The sequence below is a fragment of the Trachemys scripta genome, chromosome 13 (assembly GCF_013100865.1).
Source record: "Trachemys scripta elegans isolate TJP31775 chromosome 13, CAS_Tse_1.0, whole genome shotgun sequence".
NCBI classification, from domain to species: Eukaryota; Metazoa; Chordata; order Testudines; family Emydidae; genus Trachemys; species Trachemys scripta.
This window is the reverse complement of record NC_048310.1, coordinates 28,397,692-28,421,719: the sequence shown is the minus strand read 5'-3', so window position 1 is coordinate 28,421,719 and position 24,028 is coordinate 28,397,692. Positions and strand designations below refer to the sequence as shown.

The following is a 24,028-nucleotide window of genomic DNA, read 5'->3' as shown; positions in this document are numbered from 1 at the left end:
ACTTACAGGGCTATTTTATAAACTTAACTACCAATAGCACAATGTCATAGTGCTTAGTAATTTCTCCTCAGACTTGCATTTTCTTTTAATACCTCCAATTATTAAGTTTTAAAGACTATTAAAAGGAAACAGCATGGCAAATATGCTGAACTCAACACAAATGTGTCTCTTGTATGTCATAAAATATTTTATTTGCTTTCAGAGAACTGCAAGAATTTTTAATTAGCATTCTGTCAAAATTGCAACCTCATTTAACTGAATATGAATTTGTGTAGTCTCTTAATCTTTAAAGTAAAAAGGTAAATGCACATACAAATTAATAACTTTCTAAAGCATACAGTGAGCATCTTTTGAATAAAAGATTCAGATTCCCAGGTGGTGGGTTTTGTTTTTTGGGGGGGTTACAATTTTGCAGGAAGGACCAAATCAAGCATAAATCCTCTTAATTTAAGCCTTCTCCATCTAACTCTGAATTTGGGAGAGAGGTTCACTGTCTGTGCCTGGCATACAAATATGAAGATGACGGGGTATCAGGTTAAAGAACTAGCTTTGTTAACCACCCTACATTCTCAGGTTCTCTCCCACTCTTCCAAACTCAGAGTTAGATATACAGTATATCTAACTTAGTCTTCTCTTCTATTTAATTCCAGGCTCAATATGTTTTGTTTTAAAAATAAAATATAAAGAACACATCTTTTCATATCTTAACAGAAAGGATCCAAATGCTTTCTTTTCATTTCCTGTGACTGACTTTATTGCTCCGGGCTATTCCATGATCATTAAACACCCAATGGATTTTAGTACCATGAAAGAGAAGATCAAGAACAATGGCTACCAATCCATAGAAGAATTAAAGGTACTTATAAGTTATATTTTTGCTACAGAGAGGGATTAAATGATGACACATGGAGATACGAGCAATTGCATTGTACGGATTATTCCGTTTTATTCACATTTCCTTAAATGTTCATATTCTATGAATATATGAAATTGGCAGAAATCAGCACGTGGCTTTAGCAATATTTTCTGTTGACCTCGTAAGCAAACAAGTTCTGAAAATAAAAAAGAAATTACACTTCCTGTTTTCAAAAAATAAACTGGATGGCAAAAACAAATATGTATAGTATTGGTTAGAATACGATGGATAAACAAGTTATATGTATTTTAATATGGTATAACTGGAATCCAATTTCATGAATGATTGCCTGTTGGTCTGAGTGGACTTTTTTTCCCTTCTGTATCTACTGCTTGCTTGTAGGATGTAACCCAGTGAATTTTCAGAATTGTGCTAATTGGGTTAAATATTTATAGTTCCTCTAGAACCCAAAATATGTAATGTAGTTATAGCCATGTTGGTCCCAGGATATTAGAGAGAGGACATGAGGTAATATCTTTTATTGGGGAAAGGTAATTAGAGTACCAAAACTGAAGAACTCGTGTGGCTCGAAAGTTTCTCTCTCTCTCCAACAGAAGTTGCTCCAATAAAAGATATTAAATCACCCACCTTGTCTCAGCCCAAAATATAGTCTTATACCAGGGCTTTGGAGCTGTGCTCCGGCTCCGCTCCAGCTCCAGGCAAAAACCTGCAGCTCCACTCTAAAGCCCTGTTATACTCTTAAACAACACAACATGCAAGTCAGTAGAAAACCATTCTATTTGATGTAAATTTTGCAGTTTTATTCTGAAATAAAGACAATGGACTGCATATAACCAGAAAATGTAAGGATTGAGATGAATGAACTTGTCATCCTTGCCTACCTGTTACCACTCCATCAGATTTCCCACTCCCCTCCCCACCCCACCCCCGAAATGGCAAGTCTTTAAAAGAAAAACATAATACATATATGGCCTTTTTACTGCAGTTTTCTGTCTGACAAGTACAACCGTATGATCTCCAGGGAAAGCTGTCTATGCCTGGCATTGCCTTTACCTTCCCATTAATAATAAAGAGGTAGTCAAATGTCTGTCAAATTGCTTTGGCCTCAAGAACAAACCTGTCATCTCAAGAAGAGATGAGCTCCAATCTGCAGGCCTTGGTGCCTTTGAAGATGTCTAGTGAGTTAGGGAAGAACCTGCCCTTTTGCTGCTATATATGGGGAGCTCGTGCTAAGTGGAATTCACTGTTATCAAGAAATTGGTTAAATGCTATTTCTGACAGTTCATGTTAAACTCGGGGGTCACATTGACATACTGATATTTCATGGCTTCTCAGAGTAAATTGGGCATTTTTAAATGTCCCAGAATAATCGCTTGTGGGACATAGGATCACCCCCAAAGAATATCAATGATCCAAAACACCTGGGACAGATAACAGCCATAACTCTGACATAACTGGGGTGAATAAAGTTGAACCCATCTCTAGGGAAGGGGTTGCAGTGCTATGATGTCTCTTCAGGGCTCCCGTTCATGCCAAAGAGGATTTCCTCTGAAGAAGCCTAATTATTTTTCAGGAGCCAAAAGTCATAGAAGCTAAATTTGACAAAATTGAGCCCTCAGGGCATGATCGTGTATTCCATGCACACCAAAACTCCCAGCAGTTTAGGGTGAATGAGGAATGTGAGCTTGGGTTCCAAAACTCTGAGCTACGTGTCACCTTTAAGATCTGCTAACTTTCTAGTTTGTGCCCCTTTCCTGGAAAACTTTGAGGCTATAAAACATTTTTTATTCATCAGGATGTGGAAACAATATAGGCAGAATCAGTATCACTTTCAATGTAGCATAATATGTTTTACTTTTGTAATGGCACAGAATACCAAAGCAATAATAATAAACAAACAATTTGCTCGCTGGTAAGAAGAAATACTCTGTAGCCCTTCACCTGCCTGTCTGGGTTTAAATGGGGCCCTCAATTGCAATTTCTAACTATAACATGTTTGCAATTTGCGCAGCTAATATCTGGATTACTGTTCACTTTTAATTTTTTTTCCAAATATATGTTCTCACTCGGAGCTTTGAAGCTGAAGAAAACATTCCTTTGTTGTTTCAGCTGCTTCAGATTAGTCTGGCACACAGATCTACAGAATCTATTTCTCCCTGCCTTTCTGGGTTCTTCGCCTTTCACACATAACTGCACTGATTCATAGTGGAAGATATTTTGTGCCAAAACTTCAGTTTTCTTTTCAACTTTGACATTCTGTGTAGATGGTTGAATGGGAGGTCTAGCACATCTATGTAGAGAAAGTCTAATATAGTTCATCCTTTCTGTTAGTCTTTTGGATATCCTTTGCTAAGCTTAGGATTCTGTATTTCTTTTTCGTATTAAAATACCAATGAGACACAACTGACACCTTAATGACTAAGTGCAGTTCAGTCAAGTATATTTATATATTTTAAAACTTTGTTTTAAGGATTTGAGCCAAGATTTTTTAAAATGGAGACCTACATCGATAAGTACTTAAATAAATGGCCTGATTTTTTTCGGAAGTCCCGAGCACCCAACAAATCTCCTATCAGACTGCTTATGTAGGTGTCAACATATGGATCTAGACAATTTATCCATATGTTCTGAAAAGTTTGACCTTTACCCCGATGTAACGCGACCCAATATAACACGAATTCGAATATAACGCAGTAAAGCAGTGCTCGGGGGGGAGGGGGGGCGGCCAGGGCTGCACACTCTGGCAGATCAAAGCAAGTTCGATATAACGTGGTTTCACCTATAACATAAGATTTTTTTGGCTTCCGAGGGCAGCGTTATATCGCGGTAGAGGTATTTTTAATATTTAATTACTTAAACATCTTTGAAATTGCAACAGGCTTTTTTTGAAGCTGTTTGTTTGTTACCTTCAGCTCAAGACACCACTTGTATTGCAGCCAATTATTTTAGTATAGCATCCTGTATGATCTAACTTAACTCTCGTTCAAAGTTCATTCATTTTTTTTGAACAGGACAACTTCAGATTGATGTGCACTAATGCCATGATCTACAACAAACCAGAGACTATTTATTATAAAGCTGCAAAGAAACTACTGCACTCAGGGATGAAAATACTTAGCCAGGTAATGAAAAATTTAAATTTTTGTTTAGTTTGGGTTTTTTATCTTTAATTGAGAAACAACAGGCTGCACTCAATCTGATTTATTTGGTTTTTCGTATAATAAATTAGTAACATTAAGGAGTAGTGGATAGGGCTCTGGACTCGTAGTTAAGACCTGGGTTCTATTTCTGGTTTATTACTGACCTATCTTCACATGTGTAAAGTGGTGAAACTATACTTACCATCTTTTATAAAGCACATTGAGATATATGGATGTTAAGTGCATTGAAAGAGTGAAGGTTTTTTTGTACTTTAACAGTTGCATGAACATCCTCACACTTTCTTTTCAAGATGGACTAGAATAATATTGTAAAGGGGTGTAAGGTTTGTCATTTGGGGCCTGATACAGTGCGGAAGGAACCATAGTATTTCTTTGACATATTTTCTTCATTATAACTTTTTAGTGAAAACGGTTTACTATTCTCTTATAAGCCACTCCAATTGTAGGGAATTTGTCTATGGAACACAAAAACTAAATACTGGAAAAATGTTGATTTCATTGGTCAGAACTTAGTGAGAAGGCTTGCTTTTGCTGTGAAATATATGGGATCCATTTTCTTAGAGTTTAAGGCCAGAAAGGACTATAACATCATTTAATCTGATCTCCTGTGTATCACAGGCCATTAAGTTTCACCGGGTTATTCCTGTATTAAGCCCAATAACTTATGTTTGACTAAAGCATAACTTCCAGAAAGGCATCCAGCCTTGATTTGAAGACTCCAAGAAATGGAAAATCCAACATTCTCCTGGGTAGTTTGTTCCAGTAGTCAATCACCCCCACTGTTAAAAATTTGTGCCTTATTTCCAATTTAAATTTGTCTGGCTTCAGCTTCCTGCCACTAGTTTTTGTTGTGCTTTCTCCACGAGCCCTTAGTAATCAGTGTTTTCTCCCTGGGAAAGTACTTATACACTATAACCAAGTCACTTTTTTTTTTTTTTTTTAAGGTAAACAGATTTAGCTTTTCAAGTCTCACTATTAGGCATTTTCTCCAGCTCTCTAATCATTTTTGTGGCTCTCTTCTTTACCTTCTTTTTTTTCAACATCCTTTTTTTAAAACGGGGAAACCAGAAGTGTATAGTATTCTAGTATCAGTCTCAGCAGTACCAATACAGAGGTAAAGTTACCTCCCTACTCCCCTGTTTATACTTCTGTATTACATATAATAAAGGACAAAGTGCATTGCATATCAAATAGGTAGGAAAAGCTATTTTGCTTTGTATCTAATTCACTTTTATATTTAGAAGAATACAGAGTTCCCAAAGCCACCAAAAGCTACTTACCACTGTAAAAGAGGAATGAAAAATTTTAAACACTCTGAAACCATTTGTACTGAGATACTGATTGTCCCTTCTAATTTACAATGGGCATTAATTTGACAAGTGCACTATCTTTTTCATAAAAAAATAAATATCAACCCATTAACTTGAACTTGATACATATTAAAGGAGAGAATTCTTTATTTACAGCAGAGGGCGCTCTACGTGTATTTGATTTTTAACTATTGATAATATTTCATACTCTGTTTTCTACAGTACATGGGATCTTGCAGTTACTCTAGCTACAGTGTTGCCCTTCCTCCCTCAGATCTCATGTCAGCAACCAAAATAGCACTTTGGTACATTTGCTGTTTACATATAAAGGTGACCACAAAAGGAAATCAGTTAGAATCACACAGGTTCTCCTCTGTAGCCTTTCAATGTAAAATGCTATTTGCTTCTTTCAAAAAAAGGGGGAATAAAGAATAAAAGTGAGATAAGACAGGGAGACAACAAGCAGCATGAAAGGAGAGAAATTCAGACACTACTGGTTAGGATATGGAAGGGGAGAAAGGCTGTCAAACAGCATCATTAGTGATGGTAACATATCCCTTTTAACCAATAATTTTGTGGGAGACAAGATGAGAGAGCTAGAAATAATGTTTTTCACAGGATCCAGTGAAACAATTTGAAATTTCTGCAGATTGCTCTAAACCAGGTCCTCAAACTTCATTGCACTGCGACCCCCTTCTGACAACAAAAATTACTACACGACCCCAGGAGAGGGGACCGAAGCCTGACCCTGCCTGAGCCCCACTGACCTGGGTGAGGAGGCCAAAGCCCAAGGGCTTCAGCCCCAGGCAGGGGGCCTATAACCTGAGCCTCGCTTCCCAGGGCTGAAGCACTCAGGCTTCGGCTCTGGTCCCGAGCCCCAGCAAGTCTAAGCCAGCCCTGGCGACCCTATTAAAATGGGATCACGACCCACTTTGGAGTTCCAACCCACAACTTGAGAACCACTGCTCTAAACAAAATTTTGAGACGTAAGAAGCAAAATAAACTTTAAAAAAAACTTTCCATTGTTCCTTCCCCAAAATGTGCCAACACCTCTACAATTGCTTTCCCTCTATCCCTACCCTGATATTTCCTTGTACCATTTGCACTCAGACCACCTACCCTTTGCTAAAATCTTGGGGAGGGGAAGGGTTGACATTACAATATAAACACATCCTTTAACTTATAAATAGGAAGGAGGAGTTGCTTTTTTTGCACCCTTGTCACTAGGAGCTATGAAAAATTAAGACATTAAATCCAGTATCAGATACATTAGAGATGGATCAGATGGTATGTTCCTTAAATATAGAAGTACAGAAATCTGTACTGATATAAATTAAAATAGTCTACAAAGAACATTAATAATAGTATAACCTTTGTGCTTTCAGTTTAGTATTAGATCATTTTAGTGCTTTACAAATTGTAGGTATCTAAAGTAAGTTTTGTTTTACAGTGGTGTCTATCGGTTCCACACTAGACCAGAGAACCATTCTGCTGGATTCTTTACAAACACAAAATAACAGTCCTTGTCCTAAAGAGTCTACAGTCTAATAGACAAAATAAACCAAGGGTAGGATAGGAGACAGTGGCACAAAGCGGTGATGTTATTTGCCTGAGGTCACACCAGGTCAGTGGTAGGTTTCCTGAGTCTTAGTCTAGTGCCCTATCCACTGGATAACATTGCTTCTTAAAGGAATAGTGATAGAAAAATTCTACTTTGAGATTTTCTTAAATATAAACTGATTAAAACCTGTTTTATGGTACATCTGTTAAGTCACCACATTTGTTTTGCTCTGAACAAACTATGATTTTGGGGGGAGGGAAAGCTCTGTGGTTTGAGCATTGGCCTGCTAAACTCAGGGTTGTGAGTTCAATCCTTGGGGGGGGAGGGGGGGGCATTTAGGGATCTGGGGCAAAAATCTGTCTGGTGATTAGTTCTGCTTTGAGCAGGGGGTTGGACTAGATGACCTCCTGAGGTCCCTTCCAACCTAGATAATCTATGATTTCCAGTATACAGCAACAAAAAGTTTAAAGATGAGAAACAAACAAAAGCCAGGAAATTCAACACCTTTATGCAATCTTTTTCTTTCTGTGGCTGATTCTACTCTCTTCGTTATTTTCAATTTTTTAATTTAATAACGCTGTCAATTACTTTCTTGCTCAAGAGCCTGGCCCTTCCTGCATTACTTTGTTTTCTCCTTCTTGACCCTGCTCGGGAAGGATTCATCAGCTTACTTAAAATTTAAAAAGAAAAATTGCTCTGTTCTTGTTGCAGCTCTTAGCAATGAGAGGGAAATAGAAACATCAAAATGTGTCACTGCTAAAAATCCCCTTTCCCTTTGTCTACAAAACCCAGCTGTTACACTCAAGCTATAGTGACATAACTGCACAACATGTGTATTTTATTGCTTTAATGTTCACCTTGGAGATTGGAAGAATGTTCCACACTCCCATAAATAGTTGGGTGGGGAGAGTGGAATCATTTTATTTTTCTGAAGGCTGTAACAGTTCTTGGTTGGTTTCTTGGATGGAACTAATAAAAATATGCTACTTTATAACAAAACATAAAATTACATATAAGAACATCCTCTACATGTTCAGGAGTTCATTAAACAGCAGCTTCTTCACTGTGTTTTCTTTCATAAATTCCTGCAAAATTAACTTGTTTAAAAAAAAAATAAACATATCCTGCTTTTGATTCATATGCAAAAGGTTAAGCTATGTTTAAGATGGTTTCTCCATGCTGAACTAAGCTGACAGTTTATTTTAATGATGCACGGGATGTTTAATGTCTTAGGCCTTGTCTACACTTAAAAGGGTTTGTGAGTATAGATATATTAAAAGAGCTGTATAGTCATGCCTATCGTCCCAAAATGGAGACACAGAACTCTTACTTCAATAGCTTAAACCAGTTCCCCACTCAGAATAAGCTATATCAGCAAAATGACTTCTTTATAACTGCATTTACACTAGGGCTTTTGCCAGCATAGCACAGCTATGTTTGTTAGGGATGGTGGTGGTTTTTTCCCCCCATGTTCCTAACCAACACAACTATGCCAGTAAAACTTTCTAGTGTAGACCTGCTCTTGGCTGGTTGCTAACACTACATAATGATAATAGTCAATGTTAAGAGTGCTATTTTATTTATTTTAAAGAAACACCTTGACATAAAATGTAACTGGCCACAGGCGTTACTTTGTTATAGCTGATAACTTTTTGTGGCTACTAGAATTGCAGCCATCTGTAAACAGCGATATCACTTAAGTATACATTTCCTCTTGACCCCTTTTTCCATGTTTTTCATTATATGGATCCCATGTAAATTAGTGAAAATGTAATATTTCTCTACTGAATGCTATACTGGAATTGAGTCTCACTCCATTATTTTAAGTATCATGCTTCAGTACTGTTGCCAGATCACCTATTAAACATAGTGTCCATATTAATCTATTGACCATCTAATGACCCAAGTTGTCTTTTCTAGTTGATAGTGTTGAAAGAAAAGTATTTAACTTAAATCTTTGTGAACAAGTTATGAAAGAGTTAATTGTAGATGTGAAATGAAAACATCTCCTTATTTTTAGGAGAGAATACAGAGCCTAAAACAGAGTATAGATTTCATGGCAGACCTGCAGCAAAGCAGAAAGCAAAAAGATAAGATGGAATTACAGCCAAATGGTGAGGATGACAATCTTCTTGGGAAAGACAAAGAAGAATCTATGGAAGCTGACATCAAAGCATTCAAAACGCCCAACAAGGAGCATAAAAAGTAAAGTATTGTTTAAGTAATGATTTAAAGTTATCCACTCTAATTCCATTGAAAGAAAGTGCTCTTAGACATCAGTGGACATGGACTGTTGCATTTCTGGCACTGTTTATGCACCAAGAAACTCTGATTCCTAGACTCCTGGAAATTGCTTTTGTTTTTTTCCTCCATTTCTTTTTCTTCTAGCCCTTTCCTTTGGCCAAAATAATAATGAATGTATTTTTTTCATTTTATAAAAGGTCTTCATTGTGCATTATCAGGGTAATTCTGCACCAAGACTAACTCATTTCAAGATTTTTTGCGGGTTTTTTTGTGTGTCTGTGTAATTGTTCTCACTTAAGTAATGCCAGTTTGGTGCAAGCTGGCAAATATGACTTTTCAATGTTTTGATGAACTTTACAAAATGTAGTCTATTGAGAATTTCAGCTGGCAACTACTAGCTGTTTTTGCTGTCAGATATGTCTTAAACGCTGAAGAGAGTGCGTGTAACAGCAGCAGTTCTGCTATATTGAAATATCCTCAAATACTTCAAAATATTTGCCAAGCAGTGGCTTCGTTCTTCTGAATGTTGGTACTCAAGATATGACAACATAGCTCCAGCAAATCAGAGTTTAAACTGTTGTAATAAATGTACCAAAACTATTCTTTTTAGTTTATGGGAATGCAAGTGTAAAACATGGCAATGGCCCAAACTGACAAATCTCTAACTGGAGAAACCCATGTGTGAAGACAGCTGTAGAGAGACTAGCATACAGAGAACCAAATTATTTGTATAAGTTCACTCTCTGGCTTATAGATAGAGCTGGGCAGGAAAAAGTATTCCCATCCAGCAAGAATTTGAGATTTCGAAAATTTTCCATCCTGAATCACAACAAAGTCAATCTCAACATTTTTTACAATCCAACAACCTGAAAAAAAAAATCCATTTTGGATCAATCAAAACATTTTGTTTCAATTCTGACTTTTCTTAACTTTTTTAATATAAATTCAATTTCAGAACAAAGTAATTCAGTCCAAACCAAACTCCTAACATTTCTCATTTTGAAAATGTCAAAATGGGCCACTTCGACAATTTTGAAACTTTTCAATTTTTTCAAGATAGAAAATGTGTCAAAACGGACCCTTTCCTGCAAACAGTTTCAGTTTTGATGTACTGGCGTTTTTAAGTGAAAAAAACATTTTGGCAAAAAATTACCAGCCATCTTTACTTATAGACACAGCTTTCCAATGCATATTTTCTCCTGCTTAAACCTGCTCATACTGAATTCCTTTGTACGTACCAGATACTTGACATTCTAAACCGATGGTGTAATAGTCTGACACATGAGACTCACTCCACTGAACCTTTGCCAATACTTGTGATTCAGTGACTTTGCTAGTTTAAGGCAGATAATGTGAGAAACTGTCTTTATTTGCAGGAAAGACAAAGATCTACTTGAAGAAAAATTAAGGAATAACAACTTAGAAAGGGAACAGGAGCAGATTGATCGTATCATTAGAGAATCTGGAGGAAAGTTAACAAGAAGACTTGTGAACAGTCAGGTGAACAGTTGGGTGGATTTGGAAACCAGTTTGTTTACTCTTTGGGAAATACCCATTTAACACCGTGTAGCATTTGAAATTCTGGGTGTAACAATGTTATAATTTGCATTGAGTTTTACTCGTGTTTAATCTTGATTCAGATCTAACATTTTAAACACAGGAAGTTGAAAAAAGTACTTTTTAGCTGAATATTTACTGAACTTGAACTAAATAAGATCTCTACTGTAGGCCTTTACACTTCTTGACTTCAGTTGAAATAAAATTTTGAATGAATTTTAGAGCTCAGTCATGCAATACTGGTAGAAACAGTTTTAATCAAAGTTTAAACTTTGAGTCACTTGAAGTTTATAGTAAATTGTACAGTGCAGAACCTCAAAACATTTTAACCCTAGCATGCAAAAACCATTGTTTCAGAATAGTCCATTCTAAAGAAAGACTACTAACTGTATCCAATGATACAGGGATCTTGTGCTGCAGACAGGTGTTAAAAACACTAGACTAACACAAACAGGCCCATTTCATTTGAGACCAAATATTTGAATGCAGCCTCCTAGATATATTATTCCCTTGTACCTTGTTGATGAAGGAGAAAAACTTTTGAGCTCTACAGAGCTCTTTTTCAGGTGAATATTAAATCATATCTAACACAATAAATCTGTTCAATCTTTCACAATAATTTCTATTTGCCCTATTAATAATGAAATTAGAAATGTTCAAAATTTGTTAACTGGAGGAATTACAAATTGTAGACTTTTTTTTTTAAAAAAGCCTGATGAATTTTGACATTTATCATTTAAATGATTGAATATCCTGGATTTAGGCCAGCTGTGAAGGTATCAACTGAAGAAAAAGCGTAAGAATAGCAAAGCTACTGTAACATTTACATTTGTGGGTCAAATCTGATTTCTTAATACTCCTCCCTGCATCACTGAAATTTTTCCCTATAATACCATATAAAACTTTTAAAAACTAAGTTCCGACCAGTTCAGATATTATGAATCCAAAGTTGTTTGTAAAATCAAATGTTTTTAAATAAATTAATTTGATTTCAGTGTGAGTTTGAAAGAAGAAAACCAGATGGTACAACAACACTGGGACTTCTTAATCCATTTGACCCTAATGCAGGAGGTATGTTTGTCTGTTGAGCATGTTAATTATCAATTGCTAGACCCACTCTTGGTGTGTGCTTCAGCTGCCACCAATTAATTATATATGCGTATATATATGTATGTGTGTCTCCATTGGTGTAGAGGAGCTGCAAACCTGCTGAAATAAGCCATTAGGGAATCCTTGGATGTCTACACTACCACAGTAAGTCTACCTATGCTACGCAACTCTAGCTACATGAATAATGTAGCTGGAGTCGACGTACCTTAGGTCAAGTTACCGCAGGGTCTACACCGCGGGGCGTCAACGGGAGAAAATCTCCCGTCTACTTACCTTACTCTTCTCGTCGGGGGTAGGTTACAGGGACTGACTGGAGAGCGATCTGCAGTTGATTTGGCGGGTGGATTGATCTCAGAGCGTCGATCCTCGCTACAGCGAAGACCTGCCGTTAGATGTGCCGTGCCATTCCCCTCCCTGCCAAGTGGTTTAGGGAGCATTTTCAGCTGAAAGGGGGCATGGATCGAGTTGTTGGCTATTCCCAACTTGTGCCAGTGCTGCACTAGTCCCTGACTAGCCCCAGAGCGGGAGGAAGTATAAAGATGACATAAAGCTGTCCCTTCCCCTCCCCTGGTTTCTGCACCAAGCAGAACTTGTCAAGAATGAAGAATTGGGGTCCAAGTTCTGTTACATTCCATGTGAATTCTTCTTTTACATGATCTCAGATAGTGTAGCATGGGGAGGAGGGAAAGAACTTTATATTAGCAATGAATTTTCCATGGAAGGTGGTGGTAATTGTTTACCCAGTAACTCTTTCTAGTATTACTGGTAAATATATTCATGTTTGTTTAAACATATTTGACATTAAATACATAATCCGAGACTGGTCTTATTTGGGTCTGTCTTACTTAAATTTTTGCAGTGGTGTATCAAACAGGGAGCTAACGCAATTTTGAGACAACCCCCCCCCCAAATTTCCAATTTGGAAATTGCAGACTGACAGAATTTGTGCACTGAACTCCCATATTAAGTTGGACATTTTGCATCTGTTTAATGTTGTTAACTATTCCTTGGTGACTTCTGTCTTGTGATGTGCTGTATTGTAGAACCAGGTTACAGCCCTGTGAAGTTAGGTATGACAGCTGGAAGACTACAGTCAGGAGTTAATACATTACAGGGGTTCAAGGAAGACAAAAGGAACAAAGTTACTCCAGGTGAATGCTACATATTTTCTTTAAACCTTTATTCTCTTAAAAACAGCGATAGGAAAGTGTTAGTACCATTATACAAGCACCGGTGAGACCTCATGTGGAATACTCTGTGCAGTTCTGGTCTCCCATTTTTAAGAAAGATGAATTTAAACTGGAACAGGTGCAGAGAAGGGCTACTAGAATGATCCAAGGAATGGAAAACCTACCTTACGAGGCAACTCAAAGAGCTTGGCTTGTTTAGCTTAAAACAAACAGAGGCTGAGGTGAGATATTTTTTTTTTTTTTTTATAGAGAACAATCATATCAGATGGATAAATGCCAGAGAGGGAGAGAAGTTATTTAAGTTAAGCACCAGTGTGGACACAAGAACAAATGGATATAAACTAGCCATCAACAAGTTTAGACTTGAAATTAGGCGAAGGTTTCTAACCATCAGAGGAGTGAAGTTCTGGAACAGCCTTCCAAGGGGAGCAAGGGGGCAAAAACCTAACTTGTTTCAAGACTGAGCTTGATAAGTTTATGGAGGGGATGGTATGATGGGACTGCCTACAGTGGCATGTAGCCGATCTGCAACTAATAGCAGCAAATATCTCCAGCGGTCAGTAATGGGACACTAGATGGGGAGGGCTCTGAGTTACAACAACAAATTCTTTCCCAGGTGTCTGGCTGGTGGGTTTTGCCCACGTGCTCAGAGTTTAACTGATCACCATATTTGAGGTTGGGAAGGAATTTTCCTCTGGATCAGATTGGAAGAGACTGGGGGTTTTTCACCTTCCTCTACAGCATGGGCATGGGTCACTTGCAAGTGTCAGTGGTGGATTCTCTCTAACTTGAAGTCTTTAAACCATGATGTGAGGACTTCAGTAACTCAGCCAGAGGTTATGGGTCTATTACAGGAGTGGGTGAGTAAGGTTCTGTGGCCTCCAGTGTATACAAGTTCAGACTAGATGATCATGATGGTCCCTTCTGGCCTTAAAATCTACGTGGAAATACAGATTTGTGCACGCTCAGTGATGGCATGCATATTTACATCATGCTTTTTAGAAAATCATGCCCTTAATGTTTGGGGAATTCAGCTTTATGTAGGGACTATATCACATAGAAGCCAAATAACTTCTACAAAGCGAAGAAATGGGATGGAAAATCCCTTTTAAGTCATCTAGTCTGTATCCCTGCCAGGGCAGGACTGTACTTCTGTATATTTTCTAGTGCTTTAACCAGATATAGTTGATACAATGTTTGTATGTAAGAAACTCTTGGAATTAAATTGATACAACAAATTAGTAAAAACTTGTAAGAAATGCATTGCTTAAAGGTTCCCTGTTTGGGACAACTTTACAACACTGAATGTTACTTCTCATGTTAGAATCTGATATTGTGCATATGTAAGATAAGACTAATTAGTGATTTTGTATTATTCAACAGTGGTATACTTGAATTATGGGCCCTACAGTTCCTATGCTCCAGCCTATGACTCCACATTTGCAAACATCAGCAAGGATGATTCTGACTTAATCTATTCAACGTACGGGGAAGATTCTAATCCAGAGTGTTTCAGGTAAGTAACAAAGAGCTGTATTCCTGTTTGACAATTACTGAAGTTATCTTGAGAGTAAATAGAGTTTGTATAGACTTTGTTAAAGATTGTTTATCGTAATCTATGCATATCTAGGATAAAATAAATACACCTGTTTCCAGGAGCGAAAGTAATAATAAATTCTTACCAGTTCCAGGGGCTGGGCCTCAGGCGGAAGGGGTTAGCCTGGGGGGTCAGCCTCCCCCAGCCAGCCCATCCACGCTGCTACCTTGCCCCCGGTGGCGATTTAAAAGGTCCGCTGACGGGAGGCGAAAAGCAGTGCTTTGACATGGGCTGCGTACAGGCTCGTACCGGCTTCTTACCAGTATGCCGTCCCGCCTCACTTTCACCCCTGCCTATTTCCCTACCAGTAGCAGTTGCAGCATCTAATCCTATTTGTCTTGTACTCATTAGATAATGTTCAGTTTTTCCTCAAAGCAGAATTTTTCTTTGTGATGAAGAGATCCCATTTCATCTAGTATGCTTACCTTTAGAAGTAAGGCAAACTAATCTTAAATTAAAGTTTCGGAAATAGTTTGAATAAAACAGCTGTGGTAGTCAAATCTTTATGGTTAAGGCTGTGTCTTGCATATTGAATACAACCAAACAAGATTCTGGGACTTCCTCATAGTCCACCTACTCTACCTTTTAAAATTGGTGCTATTTTAAGACATAGCTCCTTTAATAACAATGCATCTGTGCCATTAGCAAGAGAAGAGCAATCTTAAGGAGTTTGATACTCTTTATGCATGAAGTGCATGAAATCAAAAACTCCATTGCAAAGGTAACACTGACTGATGCTGGAAGACTTATTTTTCAGGCTCTTCAGACTGCCATAAATTATGATAGTTTTTCACTTGTTTTAACCAGTTCGATTGCTCTGTGCAAATAAATGAGTCATCTTTGTACTGACTTGCTTAGTTGCCATAATCCAACAATGTGTAATTCCATAACTACTTTAAAATAAGACAAAACCTTTTCTAACAGCTAATCTTTAAAGCTATCTATCCAAAGTATATAAATATGCAGAAGGTCTGAGGGACATCTGCATGTTTAATTTTAAAATACTACTTAATTCTCCCTCTCTTCCCCCTCCCCCCCATTGTATAAATAAGATAGTTAATGAGTGACTTCAAAAATAATCTGGCTTTCACTTTCATACCTACCCTAGTAGCATCCGAACTTAACTTTCTTTCAGTTAACTATATTTCTGTCTGCTTATATTGTTAAATACTTACTAAAGGTATTTTTGCACTTGGATGCAATGGTGATATGCTTGGTAGAAGTCCCTAGATAGTTGCTTAGTGTACAAAGATGTTCACAAAAATGAAAATCCACTCACCTGCAGTTATTTCACTGGTAAAACCATTGTGTTTTTGAAATCTTAGAAAATGTGCCATCCTGCTTTAATACCGTTCAGAAACTGAAGAATAATGTTGATGGCTACATATGTTTAGACAGAATACTTTTTATTACTTCTAAGGAATCTGATTTTATTGTGTTAGACATGAGGCACCTTTACTACTGGTGTCAAATGTCAGTTCATGAACCATGGTGGTAACTATGGGACATCTCAGTGCTACACAAACTTCAGTTTCAAATATAATGTATATAGTGCTTGAAATGATAATGATCAGATTTGTTGTACTGAGCAAAATGGCTGTAACTGAATTGCATCTTTTATAGCCACCCTTGATTCTAATGCCTCAAATAAATGCTCATGGAGTAGTGATACAGTTATGAATACACCTTTGTCTTGATGTGCTTTAGAAGTATTTCCTGAAAGAAAATTAGAAAACTTTCTAATCTTGTTAATACTCCATGATATAGCTTACTTCAAATACCTGAATTGTTTAAAGAAGTGCAATAGCAATAATGATTATCAAACATGCAAAACTGATTGCAGTTTGAGATCTTCCTCCTTAAAGCACTATTCAGTTGCATTTTAGGCTAGTTGGGAATCTAAGTTAGTCCACAGGCTACAAAAGCCTTGGCTATTTTAACAAAAAGTAAACCGGTTAGACTGAATCCCTTGCCAGTCTTCTAATATCAGCATTTTCAAAGTTCAGTATGGTGGTTTGACATACTAACCATTTACAGGTTTTTTTTCTGTCATCTATGCTTGATGTGAAATTGATTTCTTTGTAATTACCTTTCAGTATTCATGATTTTTTGGCAAAGTCTCAAGACTACCCATGTGTAATGGCTGATGGTTTGCTGGATGTTTTAACTAAAGGGGGACATTCTAGATCTCTGAGAGAACTAGAAACGGTAAGAATTGTGATTTGGAAACTTTCTGATGCTTGTTTTATTTCTAGAAAAGAACAAAAATCAAAAGTTCTGAAGCCAGTTGGGCTGATGTGGTTTAGAAACTGGCATTTCTCACTCTTAGCTAATGTGTTTTTGAACATGATCCATTTTCCTAGTCTAGACATGTCCTATCACGTTTTAATTAACATGCATCCACCCTCAAGTCGATGATTGACAAATTAATGGGTTTTGAAATGTGTTAAACCCTGTGTATCCTAACTGTTAAATTATTTCATATGCCCCTAGTTATGCCTATGCATTTTTAAACTCTTTGTTTTAGAGAATGCTGGGAGGGGGAAAACAGTCAACATGTAATAGTTGGAGGTATTGTCCAGCAAAGTAACTTAAGTAGGTTGAAGCAAGAAATTGACTGTGCAATTAGACTCACGTTCTGAAGCAAATCTCATCATAACAGTTTGACAACTGGTATGGTTTTCCAGAAGATGGTTGCAGCAAAAAAAAGCTGGAAAGAGAGAGAGTAGCAAACACTGACTGCTTTCCAAAGGCAAAAATGCAGTTATGCCATCTTGATTTGCAAAAATTGATTCAGCTTTATGTATTGTTGTACACAGTAACTTTTATAACCTTATAGCACGTAACTATTACCCAACTTTATATAAAACCACAGGATGGACAGAGTGCACACTGATAAAACATGAGTATAAATTTACACAAGACTTGTCAATTACTTTTTTTTAACAAATAATTCCACAGTGAACAGTTGAAACTCTTCAGGTGAGCATTTTCAAACTTAATTTTTGTAAGTAGTAGTAACTTACCATAAGCAGAATAGTTCCTGAGTTTAGAAGATGGACAGCAAACACAGGTATGGTCTGTTCTGTATGCATAACAACTTTTGAAGAGCTGAGCCTGCTAGCTGATGATTAAATATACAATATGGTTCTTGTCTCTTCCCAGGATGTTTAGAACTTTAAAATGTGATCATTATGACACATAGAAAAGGCATTAGAGGAGTTCTAGATGTTTTCACAACTTACTGGTTCTAGTTTTACTCGTCCCTTTGTCTGTGTGGTTTGATTCATGATACTAAGGTGAACCTGGCTTTATAAAAAGGAAGTACAAAAAGCCAATGACAAACTAAAATTGCTCTTCTGTGAACTATAGCACAAGCAAAACACACTGTGTATTTTGCCACTTGTATGCAGTCATTCCAAACACAGTTTTTATACTACAACATCCAATACAGCATTAAGTCAGACAGTTATAATAAAAGCCGGGAAATGCAGAAGTGAAGGCTCCTGTAACAATGCTAACTTAGTACAGATGTGCAACTGTTGCTTTGCAAATGGGCAGTTGAATGTATTTAATGTATGACATAAAACATACAGGAAGTGCATTCTCTTTTTGTAATGTTGAGCCCTAATGTTGCATTGATGTAACTATTAATTAATTTAAATTCTACTTTTCTAAAGAAAAAAAGATTGTCCTTTCCTTATAATATTTAAATAGTCAGAGTTAAGCACAAGCCTCTGAGGTGAATGGGAGGGGAGGATTCTTGCCTCTGCTGTTGGTGAATGGCTGGAAACAGTTTTCTGCAGGGTTTAGCCAGCCATCATCACAGCTTTATATTATGACGACTGTGTCTTTACAATAGGAAAATATAGGACTAGATCACTGTCACTTCCATTTCCATAAGCAGGATAATGGATCTGATTGTGGTGCATCCCCAGATCTAATGAAGCTCTTCTGGGGATATTCAGTTCTACAGTCAGGAAAGACTCAGATTGCTGTTCATTCTGGCACTGTGCCCTAGAACCAATGGTATTAGCAGAGTCAGGAATTGACCCCAGTGATGGGTTCACCTTCTCTTGATAAAAAGTTGAGGTGGAAATTGAGTGGCATGTCTTTTGTCCCTTATGCTTTTTTTTTCCTTTCCAGCGTAGGAAATGATTTGGCTCTGTAACAAAGTGAAAACTTACAAAATGAACCAAGTCCTTGCCCCTCCCTATTGTAATTGTCTCTGTAGAATCTGCCCACAATCTTCTTTTGTCTTTACTGGAAAGGGAGTATAGTATAGATCATTTGTTTTGTATTTTTGGGAGCAGGAGGTTTTTGCTCTGTTTCCATTGAAAGTTTAGTGTACCCTTAGCAGCAGCCCATCTCGCTAGCCTACGAGAATGAGTCATTCTCCTACCCTTACTTGACCTGAATAAAGGGGCAGGGAATTAATATTCTGCTAATTAAATACTTAGTTATTTAGTACATGATAAGCATTAACCATCTGATCCTCCTTGATCCCTGTGAAGTTTTAGCAAGTGCTCATGCTGAATGTTATCACCAACCAGAAGGGCTGATTTGGCAGGAAGGAAATGTGGAAACAAAATGCTCCCCACAGTCCCAGAGTTAGCTGAAACTCTTTCAAAAAAATCGGTGTAGTTAACTGTATTCCCCTTTTTAAAGTATTATTTTAGAGTTTCACACCATTGAAAGGAATGGGGAGTTCATAGCTCTGAGATATTAACAAATTATATGATTAACATTTGAAAAATTGTTGGCTGCCCTTATGACTGAAGATAATTTTTGGCTGCAAATGAGTCAGTTTCATACCCGTGGACACTGGACAGTGAACCTCTGTCCAGAATTACTATTTATTTAGTTTTAATTTTTTCTTTAAGCCCAGAGACATTATCTCAGGACCACTTACAGGATTCAGTCACTTTTGCTTTAGACGAAAGAAAAATATGATTAGAATTTTTGGAATAGAACATGTGTTTCAGTCTCTAACTTAGAAAGGAATTTTCCTCAAATTTTCCACACAAAAAAAACCCCAAAACAAAAAAAACGTTTTGGTCTGAGATCATGCATGGAAAATTTTGGTCCAAAAAGGAATTTGCACAGTGGATAATAGAAGACATTTTGCAATATTTACTGAAGTGATTGTCATTGTGGTAATTACACTAGCCTGTTCCAAGGAACTTAATCGAAGGAAAACCCCTTACTGCTAATTTCTTGTACATGACAAATATAAGGAATGCTTTCTCCGAAAAGACTACTGTGTAGTTTTTGTTCCAATGAAAACCCATAACACTTGTTTCGTCTCCCTCCATTTATGAACATCCCATTGTAAGGTTCTGATTTTGCTTTGTACTTTAAAATAGGAACTCATTTTAAATGTCATACTAAATACTTTCTCCCAATTTCAGCCAATGGTGGATGCAGAAGGTCAGCATGGAGGAAGTGATACAATAAAAGATGTGGAGGTGATATTTTCTATCTTTTTCCAAGCAGCTACTCCAAAAGGCATTTTTAACCCCTAACAGCAAAATAGCTTAAAGCTGGAGAAATATGTGCAGCTCTATAAACAGATGTTATTTACCACCATGCAAAACTGCATGCTTTTTATTGTAACTCTTTTGGATTCCAGGTTGTGAGGATAAAGTCCAAAAGGTGTAAATCACATCAGAATGTAGGTCTGATTGGTTTTGATATCCATCTGTGTGACAGAAAAACCTGAAGCATTTATTCTTAAGTAAAATCTTCCACGTTTACAATGCACAGAATGAGACATGCACAAGTTTATATTTGTTCTTGTGTGTCATTTAGAACTTCGATTACAGGAGTCAGTATTTTCCTGCAACATTCTACAGTAATTCGTAAACTTGTGCCATTTAAGATATGGATTTTAAACCTCCAGTGCCCCAAATTGCTTAGGGCCTTGTTACCTCAAACTGCCTGTCTCCTTGCATTACTGAACCAATTAGAATCAGCTGAGGAACTTAACTCGGCACTGGTTGTTCAATTGGGAGGGGGCTGGAGCCAGTATTTTCAGCAAATGGACCGTACTTTGGAATTTCTTCTTCTGGTGCTCCAGAGCCCAAATTATTTGATCTTCAGCTTATTATGGTAAATGGCTTTTGGGGGTGGGTGGTGGAATGGGGGTTGTGGGAGAGTCCGGGTTTGGGATGGGTTCAAAAGGAGTTTATATTTGAAGGCTGGTCATAATTTGTATAAAGAACAGGAGTACTTGTGGCACCTTAGAGACTAACAAATTTATTAGAGCATAAGCTTTCGTGGACTACAGCCCACGAAAGCTTATGCTCTAATAAATTTGTTAGTCTCTAAAGTGCCACAAGTACTCCTGTTCTTTTTGCGGATACAGACTAACACGGCTGCTACTCTGAAACCTGTCATAATTTGTATGTTTGTTTCATACATTATGGTTTCATATGTGTGCCCAGCGCTCTGGATACTTGCAACTCTTAAAATACATAAATGGGATGGAATAGTTTGTTGTTGCTTTGAAGTGAAGAATAAATGAGGTAAATCTAAATTAGTCAGTCCCCCAATCTGTGACAGTTTTCTAATTTACATACTGCAAAAGCGGTGGCATGCATCAACGTTTGCTTCGCACTCCCCGTCAGTTCCCAGCCCAAGCCAGGGAAGCTACTGATACAACCAGCACACCAAATTTGGTGATGAATCCTGGTCACATGCCAACTGAGGCACGTTGCGCATACACTAAGAAGACTGCAAAAGCATTCTGGATGGATTGTTTAAAAATTTCATTTAAACACGTATTTGCTGCTTTTTTGCAGATTATAGAAACAGATGCGGCCAACAAGTTGGACTCTAATAACGATAGGCTTACAGCACTGAAAGCAGTAACAAATTTTGGAATTCATGTAGAGGAATTTGACTCTGAAGGTAAGTACTCTACTGCAATTAGGAATGCAAGTGCTATTTTTGTGAAAGACATTTATCACAATCTCAATTCCATGGTATATTCAGGCATATTTTGTATTATCCTGTAATTGGTTTGTGAATGAATGAATGAATGAATGTGTGTGTGTATATCTCCTTCTCCTTTCACTGACACGGGCTTTTCTATCAATCAGAGGCTGAAATCTTCCAGAAGAAACTTGATGAAACCACAAAGTTACTCAGAGAGCTCCAAGATGCTCAAAATGAACGACTGAGTACAAAACCAGCTCCCAATATGATTTGTCTTTTGGGTCCATCTTACAAAGAAATGCATCTGGGTGAGTATAACTTTTAATTGGTGTTTAGAAAACAATTAGGTCAGTTGGAATTTGTATAAAATTATTACAGGTAAAGAACTTCCTAGTAAATTTGTACATTAGGTGAAAGTCCTGAAGAGTGACTTTTTGGTTAAACTGTTATCTTTACAAACCTGTAAACTTTAGTGTGAAACTGGAGGTGAATTTGTTGAGTGTTGTTAAAATAGGACAGTCAGAACAACTGGGGCCCCACTTGTCAATTCTTGCCAAGGAGCACTTAATCAGGTGGTTCCTGTTTGATTTTCCTTCTGAATATTATTGTCTCAGATAGTGGCATTCCAGCTCCTTCAGTTGAGATTGCAATTGATATGCAGTGCACCACCTTGGATTGTTAGAGTTCAATCATAACTTTTTAACATCTAACATTTAGTTGCTTATGCTATTAAAACCTTGTACATATGAGGATTGTGTTATTTTAGTGTCAAATTCTCAGAAGTGTGGTATAAGCACAATACAGAGGGCCTGGGTACTAATCCAAACTCTGATATTGCCTTGAAGCAAGTCTCCTTTCTGCTTTATTTCCCTATTTAGAAATTACTAATCTGTAAAAGTAACTGCCTTCTTGGGTTATTGTGTGCGATGCATCTAAACAGTTGTACAAGTGTGAAGTGTTCTGTCGTTAGCTAAGGTCAAGTAACTATATGAGAATTATAGCTTAATTCTAAAATGTCATGTCAGTTTGAGAGGCTTTTAGCTCTTGTGCATTCTTGTAGTGCATTTCTTTTTCCATTAGCCACATATATCTTACCAATTCCATGCAAGTCTAAAGTAGACCAAATCCTCCCTTTCTTGAGGGAAAAAAATAGCTTATATGAAGTACTTTACATCTGTGGGATCTGAGAACTACAGCTTTGAAAGTGAAAAGGGGCAGTATACATGGCCTCTAGTTCACATGGAGGCTTGAGAGCCAAAGGCAAAATACCCAAACCCAAAGATCAGTGCCCTGAGCGCCACAGGGTCATTTGTCATTGGTTTTCCCCCAGCAGCTTGCACTGTGACTCTTTTGATATGGGGCACACAGTTAATGATGCTTGAAGCAGCATTGCCTTGTGCTTTAAATCTGCCTAGCTTCTGTTGCTTCTCAAAGGAGGCTTAGTAAGGAGCTGTTTCATCTCCTCTTCCTTTCTCCCCCACCCCAAAAGAGAGTCTGCTGGTAAGTAACAGTTTTGGAATGTTCAAGGAAAATGCTGCATTTTCTCTCCCTCTGGTTCCTAGTGCCTTTATATATGATTAATGCCCATCTGCTCCCCTGTAACACCAAGAGCAACAAAGGAGGAGCAAAGAGCCACTAGATTTAACTGTCTGAGTGACATTAAGATGTCTCTGCTATATGCTATTATAGGAGTTTTAGTTTTTATATAAATACAAATTCACCAAGCTAAATACTATTTACAGCTGTGCGGTTGTAACTGAAAGGCAGACTTCAATTCTTCTGGGCACTTTGTAAAAACACAAAATGAATTTACATTATTGTCACTTTCTAGCGGAGAGAGTGACCAATAATTTAAAAGAACTCGCGCAACAAGTGACTCCAGGCGACATTGTAAGCACGTATGGAATCCGAAAAGCAATGGGAATTTCAGTTCCTGTACCTGACACTGAAGCCAGCTTTGTGGATTTAACAGATGGTGAGTATAGAGTGAATTTAGACATGTGTTGCAGTAGAGCAAAACTACATCTGCAAGTCATTGTAGTATTGTTGGTAGCAACTGCAGAAGTTAAGGTGGAGTCCCAACTTCTGGTCTCTCTCTCTTTCTTTTTTAAATAATTTTTGGGTGGAAATTTGCCATGATAGTTCTCAGCCCAAAGGTAACTTTTTTGTTGAGAGAAAAGTGTAAAATTGGTGCAACCACTTAAATTAGTAGAGTGAAAAAAAGTTTTCCTGTCCGTGCATGTTGCGATTTTTGCATTTGCACAGCTGACTGAAGATGAAAACAGCACCTGTAGAAAAAATTGGGTTGACTGCTCTTAACCATTTTTAATATTAATTAGGCATGTATGCATGAGAATTTTTCCTTTTTTAAGCTTTCCATTTAAGGGTGCTCAGTTATAAAGCTGCCACATACTGAAAAATAGTGAAAAGAACAGGAATTAAAGATTTAAGCTTCAGTAATGTCATGTTGTGGTTGGCAAGT

At 37.4% G+C, this 24,028-nt stretch overlaps 1 protein-coding gene across 2 annotated transcripts in view; it reads left to right on the top strand.

Annotated features, from left to right (window-relative positions):
* Positions 1-24,028, top strand: part of BRD7 (bromodomain containing 7) — a 35,313-nt gene that overhangs the window by 8,172 nt on the left and 3,113 nt on the right. For both annotated transcript variants that reach the window (XM_034788214.1, XM_034788213.1), the window contains exons 5-16: positions 712-856; positions 3,889-3,999; positions 8,930-9,114; positions 10,530-10,653; positions 11,706-11,781; positions 12,864-12,971; positions 14,394-14,526; positions 16,704-16,815; positions 20,019-20,075; positions 21,411-21,519; positions 21,711-21,854; positions 23,378-23,521. In XM_034788214.1, the coding sequence (XP_034644105.1) occupies positions 712-856; positions 3,889-3,999; positions 8,930-9,114; positions 10,530-10,653; positions 11,706-11,781; positions 12,864-12,971; positions 14,394-14,526; positions 16,704-16,815; positions 20,019-20,075; positions 21,411-21,519; positions 21,711-21,854; positions 23,378-23,521 (1,448 nt within the window). The remainder of the gene's footprint in view (positions 1-711; positions 857-3,888; positions 4,000-8,929; positions 9,115-10,529; positions 10,654-11,705; positions 11,782-12,863; positions 12,972-14,393; positions 14,527-16,703; positions 16,816-20,018; positions 20,076-21,410; positions 21,520-21,710; positions 21,855-23,377; positions 23,522-24,028) is intronic.